General features: G+C 59.4%; 1 protein-coding gene across 2 annotated transcripts; it reads left to right on the top strand.

Moving 5' to 3' along the window:
• Window positions 1–459: 459 nt before the first annotated feature.
• Window positions 460–12369, top strand: POLR3H (RNA polymerase III subunit H). 2 transcript variants are annotated; one of them, XM_047741755.1, is made up of 7 exons: window positions 460–518; window positions 778–907; window positions 3800–3896; window positions 9177–9263; window positions 9694–9757; window positions 11035–11236; window positions 12149–12369. In XM_047741755.1, exons 2-7 carry the CDS (start codon window positions 797–799, stop codon window positions 12200–12202), a joined length of 615 nt encoding a protein of 204 aa, XP_047597711.1. In that variant the 5' UTR covers window positions 460–518; window positions 778–796; the 3' UTR covers window positions 12203–12369. The 2 variants fall into 2 exon arrangements, with proteins under 2 accessions (XP_047597711.1, XP_047597710.1); XM_047741754.1 differs by having other exon boundaries at window positions 469–582.
• The last annotated feature ends 798 nt before the right edge of the window (window positions 12370–13167 follow it).

The following is a 13167-nucleotide window of genomic DNA, read 5'->3' as shown; positions in this document are numbered from 1 at the left end:
CTCTATACCCAGCTTGGGGCTTGAACTCACAACCCTGCTATCAAGGGTTGCATCCCCTGCCGACTGAGCCAGCCAGGCACTCTGCAATTGCATGCACCTGTGAAACCCACCCCTTAGAAGATACGAAACATTTCTATCACCCCCAGAAAGGTTCCGCCTGCCCCTTTCCAGTTAATTCTCCCGCCTCCGGGGTACTGAGGGGTCTAAGCATCCTGTGCCGGCTTTTGGAAGGTTCCCTCTGGCTGTGGCACAGAGCACCACCTGAGACCAGGAATAAGAGAGTAAAGCACCCGCCCAGCAGGTGAAGTCCGGAACCGACCGAGGTCGCCTAGCAACCAGAAAGCGCAGTCGGAGGACCGTCAGCTCCGCCCCGGCAGAAGGGGAGGCCCCGCCCCGCCCCGCCCCGCGCCGCGTCAGGGGGCGGGAAAAGGCTTCTTATTGGTCTGTTCTCCGGAAGCGACGGGACTCGGAATCTCGCCCTGAGTCGGCTGCGTGTGGGAGCGTGCTGCGTGGCCGCGGCGCGTGGCTTGTGGCTGGGCAGCGCGGGGTCGTGCGGCGGGTGCTCGCACCCCTCCCACCCGAGTAAGGGCTTCTGCCGCTGGGCCCCAGTTTCCTCACTTTGCAGAAGCTGAGCACGCCCCGCACGGGGCACCGGGTGCCCTACCGCGCAGCCCTATTGCCGGCCTTGGTGGTGGTGGTCGGGGGTGTCTCAGCGTTTGGGACGGGGCGGAGGGGGTTCGGCCCCAGACGGTGCGCGACTGACCCTCCGGCTCCCAGGGCCCCAACGCGGGCCGGCATGTTCGTCCTGGTGGAGATGGTGGACACTGTGCGGATCCCCCCGTGGCAGTTTGAAAGGAAGCTCAACGACTCCATTGCGGAGGAGCTGAACAAAAAGTTGGCCAACAAGGTACTGGGCCGACGGGGTCGCTGACAGGCCCTGGCACCGGAGGGCCCAGCACTGCCCACCTGCCCACTGCAGCCTGGCCTTGGTCGTGCCAAACCTTGGCCTTGGGCAAGTAGCTTAACGTCGCAGAACTGGGTTTCTTCATCTGTAGGTGGGATGGGGGTAATCCCCCTGCATATGGGATATTAGAGGGAATCAAAAAAGAAACTGGGGTTGAAAAAGGCCATTCTGACTGGGAAATGCTAGATTCCACACTGCCAGATTACTTTGCAATCTTGGGCAGGTCACTTATCCCCGCTGGGCCTCAGTTTCCCTTTGTAAAATGGAAATAAAAATGGTCGCCTAATTGCGCACTGTTTTTGTGAAGATGGACAGAGTGTTTTAGAGTTAGCGGTCAGGAGGTTTATTTATTCATTCCTGCAGAAAAGTGTTTGTGCACCTTTTTATGTGCCAGGTCCTGCATGCCTTAGTGACCGCTGGTCTGGGGCCTTCTCACTGCCTTTTCTGAAGTAACCCTCCCTCAGTTACTCTGTGTCGTATCACTGTTTCCTTCTTAGATGGTTATGGTTTTTCTTTCCAGCTCCATGATGGCAGGGACCTTTGTCTTCTTCCCCACATGGTACCTTCATATTTGGCCAGAGCCTGGCACACAGCAGATGTTCCATAATTGTTGACTGACTGAATGAATCAGACAAGGTTCTGCCCTGTAGTATGGGGAGAGCAGATATGAATGAGAGGGACCCACAGTTGAGTATGTGATGACAAGTTGAGGTAAGTGCTGTGAAGGACAGGCCTTCACAGGTCTCTCACAAGAACTCTGCCTACAATGAGGGAGAGAGCAGCCTTGTTAGGGGTGTGGCATTTGAGCTTGAGCTGAGAGATGATGCTGAAGAGGGGATTCATTTTTGAGGGTGGGATAGGGCTGTGCAGAGAGAAGAGTTGGGCAGGCAAAGGAAACAGCATGTGCAAAGGTCCCGTGGCAGGAGGGAATACTTCACCCATCATAACATGGAGGAGGCTGGTGTGGCCGGGGCAGAGGAAGAGAGGGCAGGGAAGACTGGAAAGGTGGCAGGAACCACGCTGCACGGGCCTGCAGGATATCATGGTGGTACTGGTCTTCATCCATAGACCAGCAGGAGGTGATAGGCTTAGAAGGAGCCAGCCAAGAGGAAGGTTGGTTGGCTTTAGACGGTCCTTTCCTTAGAGTGAGGTCATAGAAGGGAAGTGTATGGATCTGGGGAGCTGTTGGTGGAGAGAACTCATGAAGTCCTTAGTGGATGGCTTCTGGCTGCTTTGTGAGTTAGAAGGCCAAGGGGTCTGTGGCGGGATGAAGTGCGAGCATCGTGGTGAGAGAAGCTGTGAAAAGTCCAAGAAGGAAATGAAGTCTCTTTGGGGCCTTCAGTGACCTGTTGAGATGAGTCTCTTTTTTTTTTTTTTAAGATTTTTTTTTTTTAATTTTTTTAATTTTATTTATTTATTTGTAAGAGAGAGTGAGCACAGGCAGACAGAGTGGCAGGCAGAGGCAGAGGGAGAAGCAGGCTCCCCGCTGAGCAAGGAGCCCGATGCGGGACTCGATCCCAGGACGCTGGGATCATGACCTGAGCCGAAGGCAGCCGCTTAACCAACTGAGCCACCCAGGCGTCCCTTAAGATTTTTTTTTTAAGATTTTATTTATTTATTTGACAGAGATCACAAGTAGGCAGAGAGTCAGGCAGAGAGAGAGGAGGAAGCAGGTTCCCTGCCGAGCAGAGAGCCCAATGTGGGGCTCGATCCCAGGACGCCAGGATCATGACCTGAGCTGAAGGCAGAGGCTTTATCCCACTGAGCCACCCAGGCACCCCCCCTTTTTAAAAAAAGATTTATTTATTTATTTGACACACAGAGAAAGAGATCACAAGCAGGCAGAGAGGCGGGCAGAGAGAGAGGGGGAAGCAGGCTCCCCGCTGAGCAGAGAGCTCGACGCAGGGCTCGATCCCAGGACCCCGAGACCACGACCTGAGCCGAAGACAGAGGCTTAACCCACTGAGCCACCCAGGCGCCCCGAGATGAGTCTTCTGTATTTGAGTCATTTGAGAGGAGGCCGCACAGAAGAGGTCCGTGGTCCAGCCAGTGGCACAGATCTTGTGGTGGTGAGGTCTGGCCCAGACCCTGAGTTCTCTGAGCTTCTTGCTAATCGTTGAACAGTCTGCAGGATCTGTAATTGGGAGGTGATGACACTGGTGGCAGATAAGATGATACCAAGCGGGTCAGTGGTTTGGAGCACTGTGGGGATGGGGGCATGGGATGCTGTCTGCCTAGTCTTGGGCCCTTGGCCATGTGTCACTCTGCCAGCTGCAGTCCCTGTGGCCATGACTGTGTCTCCTTCTTTGTGTGCAGAGTGAGGATTAGCCAGGACTCTGACACGGAGCCGTGAGTTCCAGCGTGGATCTGGGGACTTTGGGACGTGGAGGTTTAAACCAGGGTTCCCTACTTATCAGTGATCCTGACTAATAACAGTGACCCATGGTTGACAATGATTACTTCTAACATGTGAGCCAGACACTGGCATGGGGCTTCACATCCATTCTCTCTCTTTATTTAACAAGCTTGCAGTGTGGGAGGTCCATTTTTGCAGATGGGGAAAACTGAGGCTCAGAGAAGTGACCTTGGTGGTCATGCAGTGGGTGGTGGAACTGGCACTGTAACCAGGATCTGCCTTGTGACAAATGCCCCGCTCTTTCCAGAGCTCCACACCCTTGGGAGGCCCCGACCCATGGTTACCTCAGGGTGCCCCAGCTCATTTCTGGCTATAAAACGGGGGTAATCGTATCGGCCCTGGGTGGTGAGGGTCTCATGAGAGCATGCTGGGGAGCTGGACCTCAGTGTCACAATGTGTGTGTCCACGGATGCACACAGGTCGTGTACAACGTGGGGCTCTGCATCTGTCTGTTCGACATCACCAAGCTGGAGGACGCCTACGTGTTCCCAGGGGATGGCGCGTCGCACACCAAAGGTGGGTGCCCGTTCCTCCTTTTTTTTTTTTTTTAAGATTTTTTTATTTCTTCATTTGAGAGAGAGAGAGAGCCCATAAGCAAAAGTGGGGGGGGGATCAGCAGAGGGAGAGGGAGAAGCAGACTCCCCGCTGAGCAGGGAGCCCGATGCCGGACTTGATGCCAGGACCCTGGGATCATGAGCTGAGCCGAAGGCAGATGCTCAACCCACTGAGCCACCCGGGCGGCCTGCCCTTTCCTCTTTGGCATTGGGTTTCTTGGGGTTTGGTTTTTGGTTGTGGGAATCCTGGCCTAGGGATTGGGAGACCCGAAGCCTAGTCGTGACTCTGCCAGGAACTGACCAGGTGACGGTGGGCAGAATCTTCCCATCTGGGCCTTGGTTTCCTCATCTGTAAGAAACGGTGGATGAGGAGAGTGTTTTTTCTTTTTATTTTTTTAAGGATTTTATTCATTTATTTGAGAGAGAGCAAGTGCAAGAGAGTGTGCATGTGCCAGTGGTGGGAGGGGCAGTGGGAGAGGGAAAGGCTGACTCCTTACCAAAGTGGAACCCAATGCCCTGCTCGACCTCACAACCCTGAGATCCAGACCTGAGCTAAGAGTCTGTCGCTACACAACTGAGCCAGATGCCCGACATCTGGCGGCCTCTGTCGCTCTGCGATTGTGGCTCTGTGTCTGTGCTCCCTTTGGTCTCATTTATTACTGAGCTCTGCTCTGCCTGGCCTTCAGGCTGCTCAGTCTGGTTGGGGGGTGGCCAGACAGGTGGGGTCACTTGGAGTAGTCATTGCTGCGTTAAAAGTGAAGAGCAGGGGCACCTGGCCGGCTCAGTTGGTAGAGCAGGTGACTCTTGATCTGGGAGCTGTGAGTTCAAGACCCATGTTGGGTGTAGTGATTACTTAAAAATAAAATATTAAAAAAAGAATTAAAAATGGAGAGCAGAGTTGAGTGCATCTGTCGCTTGGGGAGGAGGCTAGCTGAGGGTGGGGGACTTTGCGGTTAAGTGTAGCCTCTGAATGCAAATCCCAACTTGGCCACTTACTGCTCTGTGTCCTTTGCAGAATATGTAATCTTTCTGTGCTGCTGTTTCCTTGCCTATAAAATGTAGTTAACAATAGAGTTTATATTACAAGACTGTTGTAAGAATACTAAATTAATATGTGCAAAGGTCCTAGGTTCGGTCCTTGTGTTCTCGGCACACAGTAAGGGCTCGGTGGCTCCTTGATTTGAACTGTTTCTCCTGATTCTGTCGATCCTCTAAATGGGTTCTTCTGGGCTAGCCTGTCCTGTCCCGGGCCGGATGGGGGCAGATGGCCTCATGTGTCCGGTGGTTGGCAGACTAGCTGGTGGGGAGGGGGTTCCTGGGGAGGGCTCATCTCTGCAGCACGTGGTCCCATCTTCCCATACCAGTGCCGTTGGTCCAGCCTACAAGCAACTTCTCAAGCCTCTGCTTATAGCCCATTGGCCAGAGCAGGTCACGTGGTTGAGGCTGGGGCAAGGGAGGGGAAGATAGACCCCGCCTCCCGATGGGAGGAACTCCCATCCAGTAGCAAAGTGGGGTGCACCCTGGGAAGGGCAGGGCGGGTTGGTTACCAGTCCTGGACCGTGTAGAGGGACGGTCCCCTTGGCTAGGGTTCTCAGGGAGGGAGTGGGGCGTTCTCTCTCCTCCCTGCACCCAGCCAGATCAGAAGCCGGGCGCAAGGCGGGGCTCTGAGGTGGTTCGCGCAGCCCGCGGCCCGCGCTTTAGCAAGGAGCCCGGGGTTTCTCACATGAGGCCAAGTGTCAGGAGCCCGGCCCCAGCCTGTCCTGGTCAGCCTCTGGGCACAGAGATGTCGAGCATTCCAGAACGTGCCGTGTGGCTGCCTGGTGTCTGTGTCCTGGAATCCAGAGACGTAATTAGTTCACGGAGATGTCACGGTGCTCTGTGGACAGCCCCAGGAAACAGGCTGAATGTGTACGCACTGAGAGCACTTTGCGGAAAAATAAAACGGGTGACGTGAAAACAAGACCACGGGGCCTCTGTTTACAGAGAAAGGTGCCCTGGAGCTGAGCCCAGCCTCTGCCCTTAGACGGTTGTCCCGGGGACGAGTGGTAAGAGGCACCAGAACTTCAAGGAAACCTGGGAGAAAAAAGTTATAAATTCTATAAGATTCTGTAAGATTTTCACTGTGGGTTTTCATTGCCCCCCACTCCACACCCCCGTGTGCCCTGGGCCCCCTCATTCCTTGGGAATGAGATGTGAGGATTAGGGCCTGTCAGACCTGTCACATGGACCTGGATTTGGATTTGAATTCTGGCTCTGCCCCACCCCCACCGCCGGATGGGGACCTTAGGCAGGTAACTCTGCCTATCTTGGCCTCGGGTTCATCATCTGTAAAATGGGGTCAGCACTTGGAGCCGTGAAGCCCGTGTGGTCACGGAGCACCGTGCAGGGTGACGTTCTGCCGTGGGGATCCACGGCCACGCTTCCAGGCCCGATCCTCCATGCTGGGCCCCGTCCTTGCTGCCCCCTATGCCGCTGCCTCACCCAGGGCTGTGGCGGGGGCGCGCGGAAGGAGGCCCCAGCACCACGCCTCCCCCTCTGCGTTGAGGACTCTTGGTTTGCTTGTTGCCTTGTACCCCTTCTCCCTGGGCTGGATCGCTTCTCCTCTCTCAGAAGGTGCTCGCAGGACATCAGCGTCCGTGACTGGGACACTGCGCCCAGGTGTGCAGCCCCAGCTCTTGTCACTTAGGGTACTTGCACGTGACACCAGTGCCGTGTTCCCCTTGCCCCACAAGCCGGCCGGCCCCGGCCCCCTGGGGGAGCCCCCCCCGCCTGCTCGGAGCTCCAGAGCGGACTGTCTTCGTGCCCAGACTTTGCTTTGTTCTGTTTTCTCTTTTTGTAAGTTGTGGTAAAATACAAGATTCACCGTGTTAACCATTTCTCGTGCCAGTTCAGTGACACCGAGTACAGTCATGGCCGTGTGGCCACCCCCAGCCTTGTCACCTTCCCAGCCTGAAGCTCTGCCCCTGTCCCGCAGTCGCCGCTCCAGGCCCTGGAAACCACCGTTGCACTTCCCGTCTCTGTGAATTCGACCACTCGGGGTCCTTCATACAGGTGCTGTCATCTCGTGTCTGCCCTTTGCAGAAACTCAGTGCATCCGAGGCAGCCCCGCTTCTCCCGGGACTTGGCCCGAGCCCGCACCTGAGAGCAGGTCCTCCCCCGCTGGTCCTGCGGACCCACCCTGGCTGCCTCTCCCGGCTCCCGTCTGCCCGCTGCGCACCCCGAGGCTCCCAGTACAGCCTCGGCCGGCCGGCTCTCCCGCTGGTCTGTGGCCTCCTATTTTATTTTTATTTTATTTTATTTTTAAATTATTTATTTATTGGACAGGTCACAAGCAGGCAGAGAGGCAGGCGGGGTGTGGGGGGAAGCAGGCTCCCTGCCGATCAGAGAGCCCGATGCGGGGCTTGATCCCAGGACCCTGGGATCATGACCTGAGCTGAGGGCAGAGGCCCAACCCACTGAGTCACCCAGGCGCCCCTCCTGTTTTTAATGGACATCTAATTTACATGCCATAAAATTCACGCTTTGAGAGCTTACCACTCAGTAGCTCTTTAGGATATTCACAGAGCTGTGCAACCATCCCCACGATCTAATTCCAGAATATTTTCCCTGCCTCAAAAAAGCAACCCTGTACCTGTCAGCAGTGGCTCCTCGTTCTCCCCTCCCCCAGCTCCTGGCCAGCACTGATCTGCTTTCTGTCTCTGGATTCGCTTCTTCTGGACATTTCGTGTAAATGGAATCACGCAGTATGTGGTTCTCTGTGGCCTCATTCCATGTGATGTGATGTCCGCGAGCTTCATCCCCGTCGTGGCGGGTGTCTGAACTCCCTTCCGAAGGCTGAGTGGTGTTCCGTTATGTGGGGACACTTCGTTTCTGCGTTCGTCTGTTGATGGACGCCTGGGTTGGCCAACCTGTGTGGTGGTTCCAGACCAGAGCTCCCTGGGTGCGGGCCCACGTGCTGCACTGTCCCCATAAGCCTGGTGCCCACACCGGCCCTGGCACAGACTCGGTAGAGGCTCTGTGGGCATTTGGTAAGCTGAACTGAACGTCGGGTCACATGGGGAACAGGGCTTTTCCATCCTGTGGATAAGTGACCCTTGGCTGCCCCCAGCTGCTCTCTGCAGGGTCAGCATGAGGCTCTCGTCACCAGGAGGGCGGGGACAGCAGCTGCCCCCTCTTCTTCCCTCGTGCTTCCTGCCTCTCGGGGCCCCAGAGAGGCCGCCTGGCAGGGACCTGGGGGCCCCTGTGAGCCCAACTGGCCTGAGGGCAGGATGGGCAGAGCGGGCGGCCGAGGATGCCAGTGGTGGGAGCCTGCATGGGGATGAAAGCTGACCGGGGAAGGTAGAGTCCCCTTGTGCCCTGTCCGGTGGTCTGGAAAGACTCGGCGTCTTCCCCAGGGACAGCAGGACGGAAGGGCTGTGTGGCTGGGAGCAGGTGACGCAGCCCTTGGAGCTGCTTCCCCGTCTTCACAGTGGGGACATGTGACAACCGACACGGGTGGGCCACGATGGGCCCCGTGTGACTGGCAGGACGTGGCCTCACGGTTCTCAGGCCAGAGCTGGTCACCCCTTTGGGGGTGTCAGGGGCAGGAGTGACGAGGCAATGACTTCTGCCATGTCCTGGGGGGTCTGTCTGTGATGTGGGCACGGACCTGACCTGACAACTTCCTGGGGGTCTACTGGGTGGGGACCACCAAAGGCAGCGCATGAGAACCCCCAGGCATTTTTGTTGGCCCCGAGCCTCTGCCTCCCCATGGCCCCCTCCATTTCAGGGCATTTTTAACTTCCTGTTCCAGATCAGAGCTGTGCCTGGGGCAAACTTTCACATCAGAGGGAGACTGCGAACTTGATCCTGAACCTGGCTCTCTTTGCCCATTACTTCTCTCCTTTTTAGAATTTAAGGGAGTGAGTCTAGAGGGAGGGTCGAGTTGGCTTTGGAGTCATCCGTGGCCCAGAATCCGGGTTCAGGAGTGACTTGTCAGGTGGGCTTGGGGGCCAGCTCTCCGTTCAGGGCCACTGCTGTTGGCCTGTTGTGGGGGCCGCACTGTGGCCTTGAGGGGACAGCGTGTGGGTCCCTCCAGCTCCGCTGGTGGGTCTGGACCCCCAGGGGTATTGGGTAGCAGACTCCCAGCTAGCCGCAGGGCCTCCGGGTCTGGCGAGTCCGGTCGACATGGGAAGCCAGGGCCTCCCCGAGCGGCCATCCCTCACCTGCCGGCTCGTCCCTGACATTCTTCCTTCGCTTCCAGTCCATTTTCGCTACGTGGTGTTCCATCCCTTCCTGGATGAGATTCTGATTGGCAAGATCAAAGGCTGCAGCCCGGAGGGAGTGCACGGTAACGGCGGCCCCAACTCCTCAGACGAAGCTGGGAGCACGTTGGGGCGAGTGGTCAGACCAGCAGGCCTGCCTTCAGCTTCTGTGCTGGGCCACAGGTCAGGGGAGGGGTCGGATGCAGAAGCTTCCACGCTGTCAGGGAAGCCGGGGAGGGAGGGTGATACGCAGCCCCCTCGTGCTCAGTGCTCAGGGAAGGCCTCGGCCAGCTCTGGGCTTCACCGTGAGGCCGTAACTCAGGACCTCGGGGCGAGCACTCAGGGGGCTCGGGGTCCCCGGCACCCTCTGGCCCCTGTTTTGTGTGGTGTCGCTGCAGGTTTTGGGGGCTGAGAGGCATAGGCAGAGGCGCGGGGCTCCGAGCGGGGTGGGGGGCTCAGATTTCCATGGCGACAACCGCCCTGGTCCCATGCTGTCACTTTCTTCACATGTTCCAGTCTCTCTAGGGTTCTTCGATGACATCCTCATTCCCCCTGAGTCGCTGCAGCAGCCGGCCAAGTTGTATCCTCCCAAGGTTAAAGTGGGTCACAGAGGAGCTCGGGTCTTTCCAAAGGACAGTCCCGCTCCTTGGGGTGACCCTGGGGCCTGTGATCTGACACTGCTGACCTGTGTGTCCACCCCCACCCCCGGGCCTGCACATGTGTGGTGCTGACCTGCCCGTGCCCCCGTGGGGGCTCCCGTGGCGTCCCACACCGGTGCCCGTCTGCGCGCAGGCTCTGTAGGGGGTGTGCTGTTTGCTTGGCTTAGGTTGTCGTCTCAGGGATCATCTCGGAGATCCCCGCCGTGGGGAGGTTTGCCCTGACTCGCTCCCTCTCCCCCTCCCTGCTGTGTGGACACGGTTGAAGGCCTTGACTGCCTGGTCCTGGGCTGGGTTATTCCCCTCTGCTGGCTTCCCCCATTGCCCTGGCCCAGCAGCATTGGGGTTGTGTGTTTCTGGGGCGTCCTCGCTGAGAATGCTCCCTGGACGGGACCCCATCTGGTCAGGACTGTGTCCCCTGCGGCCCAGTAGGGGCCCTGGCTCCCAGGGGTTGGGGCACGACCCTGCGCGTGACAGCCACTAGAGGGCGCTGTGGCGCCGCGGTGTGGGCTGAGGGAGGACGTGGGCTCTGCCGGGAGGTCCGGGTGCTGCGCTCAGGCCCGGCCTGCGTGGGACGCCAGGGCCAGTCAGGGAACCCGGTCCTGGCCGGCTGGGCCTTGTGCTGCGTGTTCAGGGCGCAGCGGGAAGGGCTGCGGGGTGGGACGTGCGGGGGACACAGCCCTGCTCCGGCCGGCTCTCCAGGCCCCCCGGGCGGGTCCCGCGGGAAGCACCTTCTGGGTGCGCTGCTTCCTGCCCCCCTCACTGCAGCCCCGCGAGGGCAGGCCTTGCCACAGTCTCTGCGGACAGGGGGACCCGAGGCACAGCCGCTCCAAGCGTGGCAGCCGCCCCGAGAGGACACGTGGGCCGAGTCAGACCCAGCAGGGAGCGCACCCCGGGCCGCAAGAGGCCTCGAGAGGTGGGGCTCGCCCTGCTGCTGCGCCTCCTTCCTGCTCTGGGGCCGAGGATTGTGCCCACCTGGCCGTGGGGCTGCGTGGGGGAGCCTGTGCCCCCCAGACTTCCTGCTCCCCCCTCCGCGGCCCGGATCTTGCCCAGCCTGGCTGCTCCGTGTGGCGTGGGCCCGCCTCTCCTCGACTCCCCAGCCAAGGTGGTCTCCCTGATCGGTTGCCCCGGGGGCAGGAATCCCCCCACCCGTGGGCCCCTCCCACCTGGTTGTTGCCTTTGACCCTGAGCCCCCCGCCAGCGACGAGGCCGAGCAGGTGTGGGTGTGGGAGTACGAGACGGAGGAGGGGGCGCACGACTTGTACATGGACACCGGCGAGGAGATCCGCTTCCGGGTGGTGGACGAGAGCTTCGTGGACACGTCCCCCACGGGGCCCAGCTCGGCCGAGGCCGCGTCGTCCAGCGAGGAGCTGCCAAAGAAGGAGGCTCCGTACACGCTTGTGGTGAGACGCTGACACCGCGGCCAAGACTGTGGCCAAGACTGAGGGCAGCGGGGGCGCTGGAGAAGCCAGGCCGGGAGCGGCTTCCGGGGGCGTCGACCTGCTCCCAGCCTGGGGCCTTTCCCCTAGGTCAGGGCGCAGGTCCCTGGGGTGTTCTTAGTCACCTCGCCCTAGGGATTCTGTGTCAGAGGCCAGGCACGGCCCAACACTGGGAGCCACAGGCTCCTGCCGGCCAGAGGATGGAGCCCACACGGGTGACAAGGCTGCTGGAGGGCATCAGGCACGATGGTGGGGCTGCGGGGAGGGAGGGCTGACCCTCTGTCGGGCTCCCCTACCGAGCAGGCGTGTGCCCAGGGTAGCAGGGGATCCGCGACTCAATTTGACTGGGCTTCCCTGGGTTGTCTACCTTCATGAAGTGACAGCGATGCAGGATGAAGTGGGACACATTTCTGGGCCCTGCTAGTAGGGTCTCCTTGATAATGTGTGCTGCGGGTGGTTTGCTTTGTCAAAATCTGGGTGGCCAAGGGCACCCCGTCCCCCATATGTGTCTGGAGGCTGGGGTGCAGGGTCACTGGGCCTTCCTGGCCGGACTGAGAGCATGTCCAGGCCTGGCCTGCCGGTGCCCATGTCTGGGCAGGGCCTGGGGGCGAGGAAGGGAACCGGATCTAGCTGAGGCCTTGAGATCAGAGGCCATGCCCTTAGAGAACCAGCGCTTTCCTTAGAGGCTTCAGGAGAGGTTGGGGCGGGAGAGGGGAGATGGGCTGTGTTCCCGGGTGCCAGCCAGGCATGCTGGGGTGGCCCCTGATGTCCCCCCATCCTCTTGGCTGGTGTGTGCTGGCTCCACTGGTCCCTTCATCTCCCGAGGTGGCTTAAGCCCTGAAGGCAGATGGAATGTGCCCGTTTTCTCTCCCACAGGGATCCATCAGTGAGCCGGGCCTGGGCCTTCTCTCCTGGTGGACCAGCAGCTAGCGGTGAGGACGGCAGCTGCTCCCACAGGTGCCGAGCAGCAGAGTGTGCGCCCCGCCAGCCTGGCCCCGTCCCTGCTGGAGCTGCCCCCAAACTCCCACTGTCTCTCTGGACCTCTGCCTCTTGGCAACAGCACAGACTTTTAATAAACAGATGGTATCGTCAGGGAAGAGCCACCCTTGTCTCTGTGATTGAAGGTCACTGAGCTGCCATAGCAGGACCACATGTCCTTCCGCTCCCGGTTCACTTCTGTAGGTGACACCCCTCCCGCTCCCACACCACCCTGGCAGGGCTTGGGGGCTGACAGAGTGTCAGCCTCAGGCTGGGCTCTGGGCTAAACTTGGTGCTCTCTAAAGTGAGCGAGAGGCTGGCCTGGGGTAGCTGCTAGTTATGGTCAAGTCTTGACCTTTTAGGGACAACCGCCTTTTCCCCCACCAGCGGGCGAAGCTGGGAGCCTGCACTCAGCCAAGCCAGCCCTGTCAGGAAAGTGGAGGCCGGGGGCTTAGGTGGCCTGAGGTCCGGGCTGGTGACCAGCTGTCTTATCCCTGTCCCCAAGCAGGACAGCGGTCACTTGTGACCTCCGCCACACGAGGAACCGTCTGTGGGCCCGCTGGCAACACCAAACCCTGGGCGAGGGCAAACACCGCCTTGTTTATTCGGCAGAAGGGCTTTGCCACCCACCTCCCACCTCTCCTCTCGATTCCGCAGAACCCGCGGCCCGGCTTTATGGCGCTCACTGGACACGGTGTTTCTGTCAGGCAAGTCTCGCACTGAGGAGGGCCCCCTCCTCGGAGCCCGCCTCCTGCTCTGGCCTTCTCTGCTCGCACAGGCACCAGGGCGCGGAGGTGTAGGTCCTGCCCGTGGAGCATCTCCACGGGGTGGGTGTGGGGAGCAGCTGCAGAACGACGCCTGCCACGGCCTGGTGCCATAGGGCAGGGGACGGCGCCCATCCCTGCCCAGCCGTGGCC

The sequence above is a fragment of the Lutra lutra genome, chromosome 8 (genome assembly GCF_902655055.1).
Source record: "Lutra lutra chromosome 8, mLutLut1.2, whole genome shotgun sequence".
NCBI classification, from domain to species: Eukaryota; Metazoa; Chordata; class Mammalia; order Carnivora; family Mustelidae; genus Lutra; species Lutra lutra.
Note: the sequence above shows the minus strand (reverse complement) of the source record. Positions and strands in the feature narration are given on the sequence as shown.